Genomic DNA, 19,308 nt, shown 5'->3' on the forward strand with positions numbered 1-19,308 from the left:
AAGCGCAATGCTTTTGACCTGAATTGGACTCGGACCTTAAATTGCATGTACATAAGTGCGTGCATACAATATTATTATTTTCTAACTTGATACATTTTAATTGCTAGTATTTACATTATAACAAAAGGAATAATATAATTTTTTATTCCTTCCAAATATGTAATTCTCATGTGTGTGTGAATTTTCTTTTCTTTCAACCTTTTGATAGGATGTAACAACGTTTGGATATAACTTCTGTTTTTAAAATTATGAGAGTCATTATAATGAGCATCAAATGCACTTGTTTCTCTTTTTTTTTTATTATGCACTACCAAATAATATTAACGTGCCTATTGCTTCAATGCCAATAAAAATTCCAATGTATGAAAATGATACTTTTTCTGAATTTCAAAATTATTATATCAATTCTGAATATCATTTAAAGATGTTGATAGGATTATACTGAAAAAATTTCAATAAAAAGGATTAAGAGGTTTGAAAAAGAGTATGAAATATTGCTTGAAAAAAATTACAAGGAATTTTTATGAAGCATTTCTGTAATTTAATCAATTGCAATGAAATGTTAATTTTATCAGATGTTATCAGATGACTTGAAACAATTGCAACTAAAGATCATCAGATCATCAATACTGGTGGTGTATGCAATAGAACATTTTATAGCTCACATGTTTATGAAATGCTACTCTAAAGTTAAAATCAAGTTTGTGTTGCAATCTGTGCTTTTTTGATGAAAGTGGATCTATGTATGTACAGTAGAACCTGGTAAAGTGATTACCTAGCTAAAGTGTCCACAATGTTTGAAAAATATAATCCTAGATTTAAATAATGTGTATGGTATAAATTCTCCTGATCAGTAGATCAGAGTTTTTGTGTGGTCAATTTAGACAAGTTCTAATTGACAAGTAGACATCAATTTTAATAAGCAAGTAGCACAAAAGAGCTAAAGGAAAGGTTGCATGCTCAAAGAATTCATCTCTGTTAGAAACAGTTCAACAATGGACTCCCCTATTCATCTTTTCTCTCCTGGAATGTAATAGAAAATGCCAGCTATGGCAACTCGTTTTTGTTGGAATCTAAATAATACATTGTCCAAATTTGTTGAAAAACGTTTCATTAGTACAGTGGTGAAGCATTCTATATCGACAGTTGAAATTTCAATGAAAAGTCTGTTTTGCATGTTTGTCATGTATGACTTGGTATATATTTTTTGTATATAGATTATTTCTCTTCAAAACAATACAATGTATTAGCAGATGAAAAAAATTGTGCATATGGAAATAAAAAGAGTTATCTAATTTATACTTAATACTTTAAATGTATTTTCATTTGAAATAATCTTTTCTTTCAGATAACCTCAAAAATGTTTGGAGAAGATTTGGTTTTAAAACAGAAGTTTTCAATAATTTAAAGTCTTTCGAAATCAAAGATTATTTTAAAAATATATGTGGAAATAATCAAGGTTATGACATCTTTGTAGCTTGTCTCCTGTCTCATGGTCAAGCTGGTGAGCAAAACTTTATTTTGGATGTATTGGATTGTTTTGATTTACTTTATATCCTGGCCTACCATTTGAGAATCACTGTTTTAGCCACTTTTTGACAACAATTTGCTGGATGCCCTCATTTTTTATTTATTTTTACAATATTGTTGGCCAAGGAGGAGGCTTGTACAAGAGAATGCATTTGACTGTGATGTCCACCCATCCCCATTTTTGTCTTTATGCACACTTGCCAACTGTTATGGATTTTCTGTAGTATCTATATAAATGGTCACACTAAACTATGGACTTAGATCAATCACCTTAATATTATAGAAACTTTTTATTCTTCAAGTATTTTTTTTGGAAAAAAAATCAGATCCTTTGATTTTCTTTTGATAGTTTTTTTTTCTTTGAGATTCCATTAATCTTAACCAATTACATAAGATGTGATTGCAAATTCATAGAGTTCTGAAAAAGAAATGTTATATCGGACTGGAAACACAGGATGGTGATAAATTTTCAAGACTTTAAGGACCATCTCTCTATTTATTTTGAGACTTGATTATTTTAGCATGTAAAAAAAAAAATTCAAGAATTTAAACTATCAATATTTCTGCAAATTTTCCTTCAAATGTTATGGGATAAATTTCCTTTGGTATAATATAGAGAGAGAGAAAAATAAATTTGATGTTTATTGGGGGCCTGTATAAAAGTTTAATATTTACCCCCATTATTTTGTTTGCTGCTGTTTGTTGTATCTGATCCAGCATGGTCACTTTACTATGCGGTTATCTAAATTTCAAAGTTGTTGCTCTGTTTCTGTTTGCAAATTGTTTAAGGTCTTTTTTATGTACCCTGTGTACATAATACATTTCAAGAGTCAAAGCTGATCAACTTTATATAAAAAAAATAATGAGTGAAACAAAAGATGTATATAAATGTTTCCAAGCACACCACACATCCTCACCATTTTTTGAACAATTTTTTTTTAAGTGAAACTTCTTTAGTCATGGTGGAGTGAATTTCTTATATGGTAAATTAACATCACAAAAGCTGAAATGCTTCCATCACTCCATTCACAACACAAGTCTCTCATGACAAATAATTTTAAACACATGAGATGGTGCAGTTATATAGCCTCCAGTTTTTGTCATTAATGTGTCATTGACAGTAAATTTGCTCTCTGTGCACTGGATTGCAGGTCCATTTAAACGTATTTCCTTACTTCAGAGCCCAAAATTTCGGGAGGTATCCCACTTAAAGAGAAAGGCTAGATTCTATGTTATAATCATAGTGGCAAATCATTCCTGAGATTTTGTAAGCTGTTTAACCCGTATTCACACAATATTTGGAAATTTCCAAAATCAAACATCTTTATAGGTCTTATTTCAGGCGCTAGAAATTGATTGTTTTATTCTCATACTGTACAGGGTGAATCCGACCTATTCGGCCAAATGAAAGGGGGTGATAGACGAGCCCAAGTGGATCATGAAACACCCCACTAACCCTTTCCTATCTCAAACAGTTTTGAGTTATGGTGGATAATTGATTATGGAAAAAATATGTGTCAAGTCTGAAATAACCAGCATTTGTGAAGTGTCTAAAAGACCTACATGCAAACTAAGCACATATTTAAAAAGAACAAAAAAAATCCTGTAAGATGACATTATTATGTATTGGCAAGCTACAAGCGCTGAAAGATTGGAGAAGTTCAAAATCAAATTGTGACCAAAATTTTTCATAGTCAATTAAGCGAACACCCTTCTAGCTACAGTTGGCCAAATCTACCAAAAACTTGTGCATTGTACCAGCTTTTGAAAGAATCTACAAAAAACCATATCGATGGTCTTGTCCAGAAGAAATTTAGCCTTTTGTTTGCAATACATCACTGAAATCAATATTTGTCAAAGTAATTTTAGTAGGTTTTGGCGACAATTCTCACATGCATGCACACACAAACAAACAAACAAAATTTTTTTCACTTCACCAATCACTTCTCAGCGATTGTAGCACACCATTCAATACAGATATCCTGTATATTTCGATGATCCTGTAATGTCACCTTATATGATTTTTTCTGCAAAATCGAATTGTTGCCGAAATCTGTAACCACCAATTCTAAATTTTCGTTAAATATCTACTTCGAGATAAATGTTGATTTCAGTGATGTATTTCGAACAAAAGGCTAAATTTCTCCTGAACCAAAACAATGATGTGGTTTATTGTAGGCTGTTTTGAAAGCTGGTGCAATGAACAAGCTTTTTATGAATTTGATTGATTGTAGCTAGAAAGGTGTAATTGGCAATGAAAAATTTCGGCACCAATTCGAATTTGAACTTTACTAATCTTTCAGCACTTGTAGCTCGCTAATAAATCCAGATATTTTGATGGAAATAGTGTCACCTTATAGGATTTTTTTCGTTCTTTCCAAATATGTGGTTAGTTTGCACGTACGTCTCTTAGAAACTTCAAAATGTAGATTTTTTAATACTTTACACATATTTTTTCCATAATCGATTCCATCATAACTCGGAAACCATTTGAGATAGCACAGGGTTGGTGGGGTGTTTCATGATCCACTTAGGCTTGTCTATCACTATTCATTCGTCAGAATAGGTTGGATTCACCCTGTATACATAATCAATATAAATACATAATAAGAACGCATAGGTGCCAATGCTTTCAATATATCCAGAAGCCTTCCAATTTTGTAGTCTTATTCACACATTCTCTCCAATGAAACCAGATTTTTATGAAAAAGCATTTAACATGATAAATATGTGAGATGCAAAAGATTAATATTTATAGTCCTAATCATCATAACATACAGGTATGTCACTTTATGCAATTTTGCTATATAACATAATTTTGAAACGTTTATTTTAGAAAAATTGTGACCCGCAAAATTTTGTGTGTAGTTTGATTTTAGTTCTGAAAATGGGCTTGTAAAAGTTAGAGGAATATTAAAAATTTTCGTCATTCAAATCAGTTACCAAACTGATTTCATAAAGACTTCTCAATTTGCAAATTTGCATGCCATGCTGAACTTCTAGGAACTGTTCATTTGGAGGGCTCAGAAGCCAATTAGCGTAAGTTAATAAACATTAAAAATGAGATTAAAGGATTATTTTTATTCAGTGGTCAGTATAAAAGGTGCTATCTGCTGTTTCAATATAAAGACAGCAACTTGAATTCTTTGGCAACTGAAAGTTTTAATAGTGAAAAGGCACTTGCAATACTAAAGTCATTTTCAGAAAATTAACTTGCACTGATTGGCTTCTGATCCTCCATTTATTTGAGTGTAGTTTTCAGAATATGTTGTGTTTTATCATGAATATCATGCTTATAAACTTTTTAGATAACATGAAATGGTTGGTACTTTTTGTTTTCTTACAACAGATATAATTTATGGTTCTGATGGTTTAGAAGTGCAAATTTCTGAACTCATTGATATGGTGGCTAACACATGCATGACTTTTTATGGAAAGCCAAAACTATTTTTTGTTCAAGCTTGTCAAGAATATGAAAGGCCAGGTTTGTGACACAATAAAACTTTATGGACTATTCAATTATTAATTATTTAAGTAATCATTTAATTTGAAGGATTGAATAGCTTAATTACATGTTTCATTAATCCTTAAACTCCCCATCACTTTTGGATGGCTTTAGTGGACTGCTCAATCATTCTCAGGTGATTTGGATTTCTTTTTTAAATGAAATTTTTAAAATGATGTATGAATGGTGTTCAAATACAGGGTGATTATAAAAAAACTATCCCGACATATGGGCCCCTAACTATCATACCATTCACAGAAACTGAATGAAATTTTGGCATAAGGTATTTTGATGTATGCGCTCAAGAATGATATGGAAAACAACAGTGTCACTCTAACAGTTACGGTTACAGTGAGAAAATTTCGAAAATATCAAATGGCAACACCAAGTTTTTTGTATTGGAATGTGATCTCCATTGTGAAAAACCCTAAATAGCGTTCGAACGGCAACTGTAGCATGAAAATCACCGGCGGTAGATAAGCTAAAAGTGAAGACAACCAATAAGGACAGAGAAGCAGCATAAAATAAAGCATTTTATTGTGTTTCACAAATTTTCCACATGACCTTGTGGAGGAGTAATCAGGCTGGGATCTCAGCCGAAGAAACGGTGTGACGTATGAAACGAAAATTAATGCTCTAGTGCACGGCAAAGTCCTTTTTACTTTTTCCTTGCCTAGCTTCGGGGATTTTCGTGCTACAGGTGCCATTCCAACGCTATTTAGTGTTTTTCAGTATGGAGATCGCATTCCAATACAAAAAAATTGGTGTTGCCATTTGATATTTTCGAAATTTTCTCACTGTAACCGTAACTGTTAGAGTGACACTGTTGTTTTCCATATCATTCTCGAGCGCATACATCAAAATACCTTATGCCAAAATTTCATTCAGTTTCTGTGAATGGTATGATAGTTAGGGGCCCATATGTCGGGATAGTTTTTTTATAATCACCCCGTATATGCTAAATTTTTTTCCTCCATTGTTTCCCTATTTTATGACAGGTTTGCTTGTACTGTGATTATTATTTTTCTTCAATTATATCAAATCTATGCATTGTCTGAGTTTGAATGCCATCTAATTTTCATGACAGTAATGAAAAAAAAAAAAAAAAAAATTTTTTTTCATATGGGGAGGGGGTAGAAGCATATCTCCGACTTTGCCCAACCAAAGAATTAACCTGAGTGGTGCAGTGGTAAGATGCTTATCTTCCGCTATGAAGGTTTCTGTCAAGGTCCACAGGTCAAATTTGGTCAAAGAACATCAGATCAAGTTCTTTACCTACTAAGCCTGCGATAAGCACTGATAGATGGCGCCTTCATTTCCTACCTAACTCCACTGGTTGGAATTGCTGTATGGTGATATATGACCGGAGTTGGTGTGCTGTCAAGTAGCCAAAGAATTAAGTCACTACCACTTATTCTTTTGTATGACTTTCATTACTTTTTGTAGATTTAGTAGTTTTTTATATACTAAGTTGACGTACTGCCCATGTGCACATTGCTTTGTTCAAATGTAATTTGAAAAAACATTCTTTATATTTATGTTACATATTTAAATAAATATTATCGTTCTGTGATACTGATGTCCAAAAAAAATCCATTATTTGGTGAATCGCTGTACTCCTGAGACAATATAGATACTCGTCAGCATGGGTAAAAAAAAAAGTGAAAAGCAGTCACTCTTTTCCCTGACATGTTTTTAAGACACTCCTATAAATTGTGAGAATCATTAAGTTTGTGCTGTGCTTAGTTTGGCAGTTGATTTCATAGATTAGTTTGGATGGGATACATTTAAAATAAAAGATAAATAATAACATGAAACCCTTTTTTTTAGGTTTGAAACATTCGCTTTAGAGCTCCTTGAAATACCAGGTTGACTCATCTGCCATTTTTTGAGCAAAAGTGGGAAGTCAGTATTGTCGTTACGTTGTTAACTATTTTGTTTCTTTTCAATGATTTCCGAGATATTACTTGGAGCAGCAAGCCTGTTTTTTGCTCAAAGATGGATGACAAGTTCACACTTCTTTATGGGGGGGGGGGGGCAGCTGAGATGCCTTGATCTACTGCTTTAGTATATCAAGGGATTCTATGGGATATTAATTTGCTTTCGATATGGTGATGTAAAAATGAAATACAATTAGTGTATATTGTAGTGGCTTGTATGTTGAAAATTGAGTTGTTATGAACATCATTGGTACCCGTGTTTCCCAAAGTGGTAGTATTAGAAGCTCAGACTCTCTCTCTTAAAAAAAATATTGAGGGGTGTTGAACATACAGAGCAAGAAATTTTCAAAAGCTTGTAGAGCCATAGCTGCAAAAAGTTCGAAAATACCGATTCAGATCATTTCAGACCATGGCTGTCCAATTAGTGCTCTGCAGAAACCTGGGGGTTCCAGAGTTTTTTTGTATTAAAGAAATGTTCATGTTTAGTTCAGCTCTGCGGGGCAGTCTAATCATCAATGGCTCTACATGACCTAACACATTGGAAACACAGGTCAATTTATCAAACATGACACAATGGAAAAAAATATATCTGTATACAAATGAAAATTTTTGAATAAATTTTAAGAGGTTATATTTTCTTCATTATGATAAAACTATTTAAAAATAAGTATATGAATTTTAAAATAATAGTGGAACATCGATATATACTATAGAAGTTGAGGATTAACTGATTTTTCAAAAAATTAATAAAAATAAACAATGCAAATATAAAAAAAAATGAAATTTTTTGTTTAGATGATAATTGCCCACAGGACCGCAGTAAAAAGTAAAAAAATTATTCTGTCACCCGGGGCCTGTATCTGTTTTGGTGCCCCCTTGTTATTTTCAACAGAAAAAATATTAATTCGTCACCCTTTCTGGTACAGCAAATGGGTACCAGATTCCCCCTTCACTAGTTGTGGTTCTGGTTGCACAACTCTGAAAATCTTGATGATCCAGAGGTCTTCGCATATGGGTCTCCGCTGGAGCCAGTATTCAATAATCTTGCTTAATCAGGTACTAAAGAAACATTTCTGCTTGAGTACAAACACGATCTTTACACAAATGAAATAAAAGAAAATTTTTTTATCTTTTCTATAATGTTTAGCTGCAGGAGATAGTACTTTCTTTCTTCCAATATTAACAAGATGAAATTTCTATCTTTGTTCCAGTACGAATTTTTGATAAGAAAATATTTCTACCTATTTTTTCCGATAATCAAATGTGGGAGATAGTACTTTCCGTCCCTTTTCAGTGATAACAAGAAAACAATAACACTAATGAGATAAAAAATAAATATTCAGTAAAAAATAAAATCTGAACAAGTAATTTTAGACATCCACTTGCAAATATGAAATTCTCAGTTTCAACTGTCTCTAATTTCATCTTACCCAAAACTCAGCTCTTCCTAAAAGACCTTAACAAATGACATCCCAGGTCTTGGTTGGTAGTTTTTTATGGTATAGGTTTATAATTATGTCCCTGCTTGTGAGTGACCATTGGCTAACTTCATCAAAGCAAGGGTCTGTCACCAACATATTCCTCAAAGATGGAAGATGCCATTCCTACCTTCCCCCCTCTAATTTTTACAAACATTTGAGATTCAATAGCGACAGAACACACTCCAGGATTGTATTGCAATATTCCTCACATAGGTGGCGTTCAGTACACAGAAAAAAAGAAATGCATAAAACCACAGTATAGTGGAGTCCCGTTTATGCGATTTTTATTTATCCTCTTTGCTGGAGAGGCACACATATGTGTACCTCATTTTTGATGGTTTTAAATGTTCTTAATGTTTTTTTTAAGTTAAAATCTTTGGTACACACACATGTGTACCTGATTCCAATGTAAAATTATCAACCTCAAACAATTTTGACCTTTTTTTAATAACAAAAGAATTGAAATGCTGAATTCAAAAATGAATGCCAAAATCATCATGTACAGGTTTTTTCGGTATGCACAATGATCATTTTTTGAAATACACATATACTATGAAAAACACATCTTGGAAATGGAGATAATTGTGTGTGACATATTTAATAACAAATTATAAAATATTTATTATGATAGTTATGTTATCATATTCATATATTATTATATATGAAACAGCAAAAAAATTTATTTTTTTCCTCGTACACACATACATACTATAATATCCATAGAGTGCACATGTATAAACACAAAACAATATTTATACTCATTTTTTCAGTATTTTATAAAAATAATTCATTTCTCTCTCTTATGTATCGTGTTGGCTTCATTCTGCAGAAACCAACAGCAATTACTCATCATTAAAGGGTCCCACCTGCCTTGATTCTCTGAAAAATCCCTTCATTGCAAATGTGAATGATTGCCCTGTAGCAAGTTCTATGTGGAAACAAAATCACTCAATAGTTTTGCTATTTGAGGACTTACAAATTCTCCTTTTTTTAATTTTGTCTCATTTAATTTCCAAAAATTTTCTTTTAGGTACGAGAAACCTGGGCCGGATTCGTCCATAGCCTTCATAATGTGTTTTCCATCAGTTCCAGGGCCCAGGGGCACACTCAGGATCTACTTAGGAGGGGCCACAAAGGGTTTAAGGAGGGGGGTTCACAAGGAATTTTTAGATACATTTTTTTAGTTATTAACCTTCAAAAAATTTAAGTTAACAGAAATTGATTAAAATAGCTGATAAAGGTATTTTATTAGTCTTTCATATTTAGTCTTGATATTATATTTTTTACAAAAATATTTATAAATATTTGTAATTTTTGATCATTTTGGGAGAAGTATGAGCCCTCCATTCTCCCTTCCCCTGTGTGCACTTCTGATTAGCCCAATTTATGTGAAGTGGTGGCAGCAAAACTTATTTGGAACATTAATGCATCTGTGACATTGAGTTAGCTCCATTTTGTGACTAAAGGGTTGTATATAAACAAAGTGTGTTTCTCTTTCAATTAAAAAAACAGTCCAGTTGCAATTAGAGATAAAATCAGTTTTGCCATTTCCCAAGTTTTAGATGACAAAAAATGGAAATATATGATTTCTAGTATCATTTCACATATGTATATCACCTAAATATGTAAAATTTTGAAAGATATTTGAAATTAAATACCATATATAACAAAAAGCGACATGATGACCATTTTTTTAAGGTGAGATCTGGAATCAGCACCTAATAATGAATTAAGAACAGCTAAATTTTCCTTGTTAGAAAAACCTTGTAGACCAGTGTTATCATTTCTGCCAATCAAATCTTAATTCTTTTTTTTTACAGGTAGCATAAACATGTCAATAAAATTAATCTTTTGTAAATATTGTAATCACAAGAGCCATAATTTTTGGTATGATTATAGATCTGTAACTAGGATTTTTGCTGCCCTGCACAACTTTAAAATTAAAGATAATTTTATAACATTGTTCTTTGTTTCCTTAACATGGGAGTACGTCTGGCTTTTCTGTTCTTTTCCTAAAACTGCAGTCCCCTAACTTTTGCCACCAAGGGTAGTTGCCCACCCCCCTCTAGTCCTGGCCCTGATGATTGTTAACGGTCACTATACAGAATGTTTTTAATTTCAAAAAACCAGAAATGCCCCCTTCTTTGGAACGTAAAATTAAAATTTAAAACCAATAATTCTATCTATGCAAAAATTGTATAACTCATAAAGTAATTAAATATTCCCATAGGCTTATACTTGTATCTGTCCCATGGGGCCTGAGGCCCCCTCCCAACATTTACCACCATCTCTATAGTATCTATGGAAATATTAGGTTTGAGCGTCAAATAGCGCTTGTTTTCATTTTTTTTGTATACTTGGAAACTTCTCGAGATACTTTTATACCTGCCTTGTATGCACCTTAGAGGAGAAATAGAGAAATACTTATGTTTCTCCTCTATGGTATGTACAATGACACGTTAAGGCATTAATTTCCCAGACTTTCGGAAAAGAGCAAAAAAAAAGTTTTGTTTTCACGTGCCACGAAATGATTCTTTCCCAGAGAGCATGTTTTATTTCTTCGTACTTCAGCACCACTCTTTCCTCTCATTTTCCATAGTTGCACTTTGAATTATCCGAGAAAATAATTTTCCTAGAGTGTAATTTCTCTCCTTTCCAAATTTTAAGGGGTATTAAAATTTTTTTTAGAGGTATTTTATTTTATGAAAAAAAAGTTACGCAAAACTTGAAAGAGTATTTTCAGTCCTCTATAAAATTTGGAGGATTGAAGTTGAATTTAGATGTGTGTTGGATTTTCCTGGCAAGTTCCCGCTCTCTATTTTGTCTCCAAAAATCAGATTGTTGTAGCCGCAGCTCCTTATTCAAATTATCGGACCCTCATCAGACTTTTCATTGTGAAACCCCAATCGTATCTTTGATCGTGCAGCTGATGATGGTTTACTCTAGTCCAGCGTTTCTCAACCACCGACCGCAGTTTCCGTTTTTTAAAAAAAAGATAACTGGTCGATCGTCATTGTGTCAAATCCCGATGTTTCGTGGGGAAAAAATTCACTTCATGAATAAAAGAGCTAGTCCGCCAAATAATGAGTGTTAAATCGCCAATATCGCCAAACAATGAGTGTTAAATCGCCAATGTCGCCAAATAACGAGTGCTAAATCGCTAAACATCGTATTGAAATATCCTGAAATTTGCTCCTATTTTGCAACAATTTCTTTCTGAGTATAACTGAAAAACAAGAAGGCAGCAAAAATCATGCCAAAAAAATTGAAAAACTTAATTTTAAAGAATTTGTGTATGTGTTGATCCACTTTAAGAAAGAGGCAAATAAAGAGTTGCTGCAAATATAAATAATTTTGTAAAAAAAATCTTTGTCAGCTTTGGTTTTTTTATTTTAAATAATTGAGGGGGAATGAATATCACTTGGAATTTTTATAATTTATGTGATGCTGTTACGAGTTATATTTTTGACTGAAACTTGAAGGTTTTAGAACACTTTGGTGACAACAGAAAAGTATTTATTATCTGTATGTGGATTGATTATTTTTCTGAATTCTTATAATGCTGGGTAAAAAATCAAAAGTTGTAATTTCTGAATCACTTCTACGTCTATATTTTTGAGAAGACGGAAAATTTGTTTGGCAAATTAAAAAAAATAAATTAGCATATGTGCCCAGCCTTTTTTTTGCTGTAAAACTTCTAAATTATGAAGTTTGCCATGACTCCTTAAAAACTGCTTGAAAACTCCTTAATTTTTTTTTATTTAGGAAATTTTGTATGAACCCTGTTAAAATCTCTAAAAAATATTAATGTGTAGAGAAATATTTTGTAGTAAGAGTATCATATTGTGTGTACGTATGTCTTGAGCAGTTTTACATCAGATAAGAAAAGGTAATTTTAAATAGGATTTAAAAAAATATTGTTATATAGAGAGATTAATCATTATATTGATTATTGTTGTAACACGTTTTCATTGTATTGTAATGTAAGAGTTACACAAACTGGTGGCTTTCAGCCTGGATATGACCAGTGAGAGCTTTATATCAGGCCAGCAGCCTACTTGCTGTGTAATTGAACTTTTAATTGATGATATTAAAGTACTGACTTTTTAATGTCTTTGCTAGAATCTTCATCCAGTTGTATTGTGAAGACAAAAGGGAAAAATAGACTGCCTGAAAAAGGACCCCTAAGAGATGTATATGAAGCTTTCTCAACTGTTCCTGGGTATTTTTTGTCTGTCTCATTTCTCTTATTAAAGTTGAACTCTTTTATTAACAGCACAACTTAATTCAAGCATTTTTAAAATAATGTTTGGTTCACTATTTAATTGCATTGCTTTTTGCGTGTTGTCACAAGTAAAATGTTCAGTTAATACAAGCACACTTTTTTTTTATTTTCTGAGCTCATTTCTTTTTTTTTTTCCTCTTTTGAGCTATCTTCATCAATAATTATTCATCAGAAAGCTACGAAACTTTAGAGATTTCTTAACCATTTAAAGGCCGAACCATGAATAAAGTCACTTATTGTTTTGAAATTCGGAATTCAAAGTTATTTTACATACCGAAACATAGATCAACTTTGGAATTTTAAGATTAATTTTTTCTTTGTTTTTCATGATGGAAAATAATAGTTTCATAAATGGAACATTGGCACTTGGGGAGAGGTGAAAGCAGAAATTGGTATCACCTATATTCTGACAATTATTTATTTCTGGAGTACAGTTATCACACAAAATTTTCTATTTTCTACTACAAATTTGAATTCACAACACATACCAGTTTTTTTACCACAAAATTGTGTGCAGAAAATTTAATTTTTTTTTCTAATGTCCGTGATAAAAAAGAAAACATCTTTGATGGACCCGTTTGTCACATTGGTGGCATTTATACGTAATGTTTTTTGGAAAACTGCACACTGTCCTTGCTTAGCAGACACAATATAATGGCCATCAGATGACCTGGCATCTTTTTTCAGTTGACAACGTGGACCTGGATGAATAGTTAACCTCTCTTTCATTCATAGAAGGCTCATTGTCACTTCTTTTTGGAATTCCAAATGGGAATACAATCTGCTTCTCGCAACTCTGAATGAATTATCCAACACGCTATAGTTGGATCCATAGCTGTAGTTTTCATTGGGTTCTTGAAAGAATTTTTTTTTTATCCCATGCAAATTTTTTCTTTGATTGCTCAAAACCATCTCTTGCCTTTTCTTGAGATTTTCACATGAGTGTTGCACTTACGCGTTTTGCTCCTGTCTTCTGCCTTACATCTTTTGAAGAACACGCTTTGGGAATTTCGAACACTTCATCCTTGTTGTTGCAAAATATATCTACCATTCTACATACATCAGTTGAAACTGTTGCCACCAGATCATTTTCAACAATATCCTCTTCATTCTTGATGTTCTCAAGTTCATTAGCAGGTAATTGGCATAGATCTATGTCCTATAATTCAGAATCAGAAAGAATTTCTAAATATCCTACTTCTAGTGTGAGATATCGTTCTGGCATGGTTACTTACACACAGCTGAACATACCAAGAGTATCTACGATTGCTGATCTCGGTTTGATCAGTCTGCGGTTTGCAAAAAAATGCATTTCTAAAAATGCAAGATTAAAAAAGTACTCACCCAATATAAACAATCAACCCCAGAATGCACATTCCGCTGTGTCATATTACCCAGAATTGTCTCATACACATGTCGAATGACGACAACACCTGGTGGTTCGGACGGGAAAATCAAAGCAGCACACCACACATTAGATATCCCTAGAATCCCGCTCTCTTGAAAAACCAATGTTCCATAAATGGAATATGCATTTTTGAATGCACACAGCTTGTTCATGTGCAACAGTACAAAGAGCCTAATTGATTTATTTCGATTGATATATTAAGTGGTAGAAACACACAATAGTTTTCAATTTACTTTAAAATTGAAATTTTGGCAAATTTTTATCGAAATGGGGGAAAAATGCCCAAAAAATTTAAAATTTCAAAATTCTTGAAAACCTATCTATAGATATATGATAAAAACCGGAAAATTTTGAATCAATTTTTATTTGATATTTTTGCAAATAAAAACTATGTTGCATTTATGTAACATTGGACTTCAAACAGTTAATGAAAACATGGGAATGAAATCAAGAACCATTTCCATTCTTATTTCTTTACTAAAACTCTTTAGTGAAGAAATGACTGTGTTTGTATGAAGGTGCGGTACTGTGGTAAAAATGATTAATGGGCAAATTTTTGCTGGTTAAAATGTCTACTAGTAATGTGAGTAAATTCTCTTTGAAAAAGTAAACATACCTAAAGAAGTTAAAAATCTGTGAATTTTTTTCTAAAAAGCTTTTGTTTGTTAGTGTATTATTTGTTTTTTTTTATACCAAAATTTTATTATTAATGATTAAATTGAGAAGCTATTCATATTTAAATGAATTACAACCATGTTTTTATGGGCAGCGTATATTTATTTAGTTATTCACCTTTAGTTATTTTAATTAATTTTTCTGCATTATTCCTAACTTTGGGTTGCTGTATTTATGCTGTGACAACCATTTCTTTTATGGGCTTTTTTCCTAATATCTTTTCTTTATTTTATTTTTATACCTCTTATTATCTTTCTTAATATTTTTGCGATCCGGTATGCAAATCGGATGCTAGCAACATTGATCTGCCTTGATGACGTTATCGATACATCTATATATAGGGAAGATCTTCCTCTCCCAGACACACACTTCAGTTCTGCCTTTCTGTTCAACACCATGGTGTTAGGCATTCATGAAGAAATGTCTTTTTAACTGTTCAATGTTCAGCATCATGTTACAAAATGTCGAATAAATTAATCTTCTAAGTACCGCATTTCTGCTTTTAAAAACATGGCGACAAGATATTGATTAGATCATGCAACTTTGTTGTTCTGGTGATGCTGCTCAATCCTGCAAAATTGTTTTGGTAGTGCTGCTCGAATCCATAGACTTTTTGTTTAGTCTCAGTTCAGGTGTTTCTACCCGATAAGGTTAGAGGATATTTCTGATACTTAGATTGTTCAAATTTGTTGCTCTCTGGCCATTCAGGATTTTTTTCTCTCTTGTCCCTCTTCCTAGTCCAAAAAATTATGGCGTGCATAGGATCAATCTGTGAATTCGACATTTTGGATCCTTGTGGGATCTTTACAAGGAAAAATTAACTAACTTTTTGGAGGCAAATTGCATTGAGGCTTTAGATTGATACACCCTAGTTAAAATGTGCACCTTTGATCATGGTATATGCTGGCTACAGTTGCAGATAAGTTTTATGATGACCTTATTACTGCCCTAAAAAATAATTTCAGTCCGAAAGAATCTGTCATTTATTGTAGATTTGTTTCATAAACTCATGCATTGACCTGAAGAGAAGATAAATAACTACGTTGCGGAACTGTGACGCCTTGACAGGAATTGAGGTTTTAATGCAACCTTGGTGGACAGATTGCGTGATAAATTCATTTGGGGGATTGCCGATGGGGCTATTCACAGAAGCGGTTGTTAACCAAATCGGAATTGACCCTTGAAACTGCTGTGCCTAAGGCCTTGGCCAATGAATCAGCCTCATCGCAAGCTCAACAGATGCATTCCCAAACGGGCACTTGTGATTGCAACATAGGTTTTATGGATAAGGTGGAAATGCAGGGGAAAAAGGGCAAAATTCAAAAAGGCTTGTTTTATTGCAGTAACCCTGCATATGACCCAGGTTCTGATCTGGAGAATTTGGTGCATCGAGAGAGAGACAAATAATTCAAGAAAGATTTTTTAGTTGAACAAAATAATTTATTTATTAATGTTTGAAACAAGATTATTTAAATAAAGATTAGCGATATAACAGAAACATTAAATAATCTTCTCATACCCGTAGCATTAGTCTACCTCTTCATGTTGAAAAATCTATTCACAATGGCGTAGCAACAGTTGAACAACGACATGCGGCTCACGTAAGGAGTGACGTCATAGACCTTGAGAGAAGTGAGTGAAGATCACAATCCGATGACAAATACCGCATGGTGATTGGATGTGGGGCATAAAAATCGCCAATTCTGAGCCTGATAATTTCTTTTCTGCACAGCGTTGATACTAGCATGAACAGGGAATTTTTTTCCCTGAATATTTTCTGAGAGAAAATGGGCTACTTACTAATGCCACAAGCAGCATGTGGAGGCCTTCTATCTCGATGTGGGACCTGATGCGGCAGACGGGCATGTCAGGAAATCTGTCAACGGGAGCCAACAATCGGCAGCAAGTGAATTATTTGCTACCTCAAAGCACAATATAGACTGAGCGAGGAGACGACAAGCTCTGAAACCAGCCGGCGATGTGCCTTTGCACAAGTGAGTGATTGAATTGAACTATGACATCAGCATTTTAGCCAGATGGGTAGCTCACCAAGAGTCGATTAGCTAACCAAATGATTACAACTATAGACGGAAGAACTGAAGCGCCCTGATCATCAGGTGTCCGGACATTCATACCTGAAAAAGGAAGTGTGGTATGGCCCAATTCCAGGGACTGACCATCTCAAAAAAAATATTTTTAAAACAACCAATGAAAAAACAAATAACAAATTTGCATAACAAACCAACATTAAATCTTTATAGAAATTTTGCAATATCAATGTGACAACACAACAACTATGATTTCTCTGTCGAGATCAGCACTCTGCTTCACTGCTTGTAGCAGCTCTGCCTCACTCAAGCACATATTCAATGTGATGTCTCCCTTTTTCTGGGACTGGGTTAAAGCACAATATTGTGCTCTTTACACAGCTTGAAGCAAATTAGCCAGAATGTTATAAATATGTCCATGAATCACATTTTTTAGCTCCAACAAATTTCTGATGCTGTCAAGATAATTGATATCATTGAAATAATTCAATATTCACCTGACACTTTCTGATATGCACTAATGTATTAAATGTTCCTCTGAGGAATGTTTACAAGGTGCATATGTGGAGTCACATAGGCATATACAGGATATTCTGGGGGGGGGGGTAAGAGAATCTTTTTTTTTCACTGAAAAATAACACTATACTATATACCACACAAAACTTATAGAAAACAGACAGAGAATAGAAGTTTTGCTGTAACAATAAAATTAAGTTGCACTTCAAGTAGTGCCATCAAATTTGAATTGATATATTTTTTTTCATTTCAAAAGCACTTCAGAATATTTTGAAGATGGAATATTTTTAAATCCATATTTCAGGAAAGTGAAACTGTTGAAATTTTATTGCTTTGAATTAAATGCCTGAAAAGGTGCTCATGGTTTTGAATTTTTTTTCAGGTATGTCAGTTATAGAGATCCGTGTAGTGGAAGTGTTTTCATTTCTGCTCTTGTCCAGGAACTTTTATCATGGGGAGAAAAAGAAGACATTGACTTAATTATGAAGCGAGTCAAACAAAAAGTTTCCCAATTGAATCAAACGGCAATAACACATAGTACTTTGCACTGGAACGTTATTCTCAAAAGAATGAGATGAGCATGCCAAAATGACTAATGAAGAGGCCGACGTTTTTCATGAGATTTTTTTTTTGATAAATATTACATGAAGCAAGACATTTTCAAAATTGTAAAAAAAGAAAATAGTTCAATTAGTTATTTTTTATATTTTTTGCAAAATTTTCTCTTAATCCCCCCCCCCCCCGAGGATTTGGTTATCTGCTACACTTTTTTAGGACAAAATTTAATTTTCATTACAAAATTTAACTTTCATGTAAATAATATTTTCTTGTATTGTAAAAACAAATATTTGTATTTGATTATAAACTCTGGTTCAATGCTAAGAACCAATATTTAGCATAAGCGCTACAACCCTCTAAGTGTTTTTAAGAACTTGAGTTTTGCAGCCAATTTTCTATCATCTATCTTTACATGCAGACTCAATTCTTCTGTGCATGGAATAGCAACACGCCATATCCACCTATGGTGCATTTTGTTATTTTGCGTGCACTGCTTATAGGGAACAGCAATGGATATGCCAAGAAATATTGTAACTTTCAAGAATTCAGGTGACTGAAAGCTATCAGACAATGTGCATATATAATAAATATAGACCAGATGCACATCTGCCTTACATTCTTTTGGAGATTTCAAGGCATAACTGAGACAAACAACAGTATGGGTAATTCAATTATTTTACTCAGGAAAGAGAGGAAAAACAGGTGACTCTGAAAGAAAAGTCTTCCTGGCAAAGACGAGAAGACTTTTCTTTCCGAGTTCACCTGAGCATAACATTCAGAAAAAAGTCTCTTTCTTAGGAGTAGTTTTTAGTCTTGTTAAATTTTTTTTCATTGTAAGTTGTATTCTTTTTCTTTTAATAAAGTTCTCAGATTTGACAGATAAATTTTGCACTTACATTAAAACAAACATTGGGTGTTGCCAAATTGGTTGCAGCCTGTATTCAAACAGGAATACTACTAAAAATTACTTGAAAAACTTACTAAAAAAATTATAAAACTTCAATGATGTATTTCTAGATATCTATATGGAAGTTGTGTATAGATTCAACTATTTATAGAAATTCTGGCTCCAAAATCAAAGCTAAAATATCTGTTCTCATTTTCTTGCATACAAGTTGTCCAATAGCCAATTCAGGGTTTGTACAGGTCAGGGAAAACCAGGGAAAGTCAGGGAAAAAATTTTTTACTAAAAAAAGTCAGGGAAATCAGAGAAAATGCCCCATTTTTTTGTTTTAAAACCTGGAAATTGTAGACAACGACCTGGAAAATTGTCATGATTGTCGTCTGATCAGGAAAAAAGGTTGATAAAAAAAAATAATAAAGAGAAAAAAATTCAGTCGGGATAAAAAAGGGAATTCCGAT

At 32.9% G+C, this 19,308-nt stretch overlaps 1 protein-coding gene across 4 annotated transcripts in view; it reads left to right on the forward strand.

Moving 5' to 3' along the window:
• LOC149080263 (caspase-1-like) overlaps positions 1-18,830 on the forward strand; it is a 56,190-nt gene extending 37,360 nt beyond the window's left edge. For all 4 annotated transcript variants that reach the window (XM_089239375.1, XM_089239378.1, XM_089239376.1 and 1 more), the window contains 4 exons: positions 1,349-1,504; positions 4,880-5,014; positions 12,579-12,678; positions 17,771-18,830. In XM_089239375.1, coding sequence (XP_089095501.1) covers positions 1,349-1,504; positions 4,880-5,014; positions 12,579-12,678; positions 17,771-17,966 — 587 coding nt within the window. In that variant the 3' untranslated portion in view covers positions 17,967-18,830. The remainder of the gene's footprint in view (positions 1-1,348; positions 1,505-4,879; positions 5,015-12,578; positions 12,679-17,770) is intronic.
• The last annotated feature ends 478 nt before the right edge of the window (positions 18,831-19,308 follow it).

The sequence above is a fragment of the Pholcus phalangioides genome, unplaced genomic scaffold, assembly GCF_987345545.1.
Source record: "Pholcus phalangioides strain wild (caught in Gottingen) unplaced genomic scaffold, Ppha-v1.0 ptg000011l_1, whole genome shotgun sequence".
NCBI lineage: Eukaryota > Metazoa > Arthropoda > Arachnida > Araneae > Pholcidae > Pholcus > Pholcus phalangioides.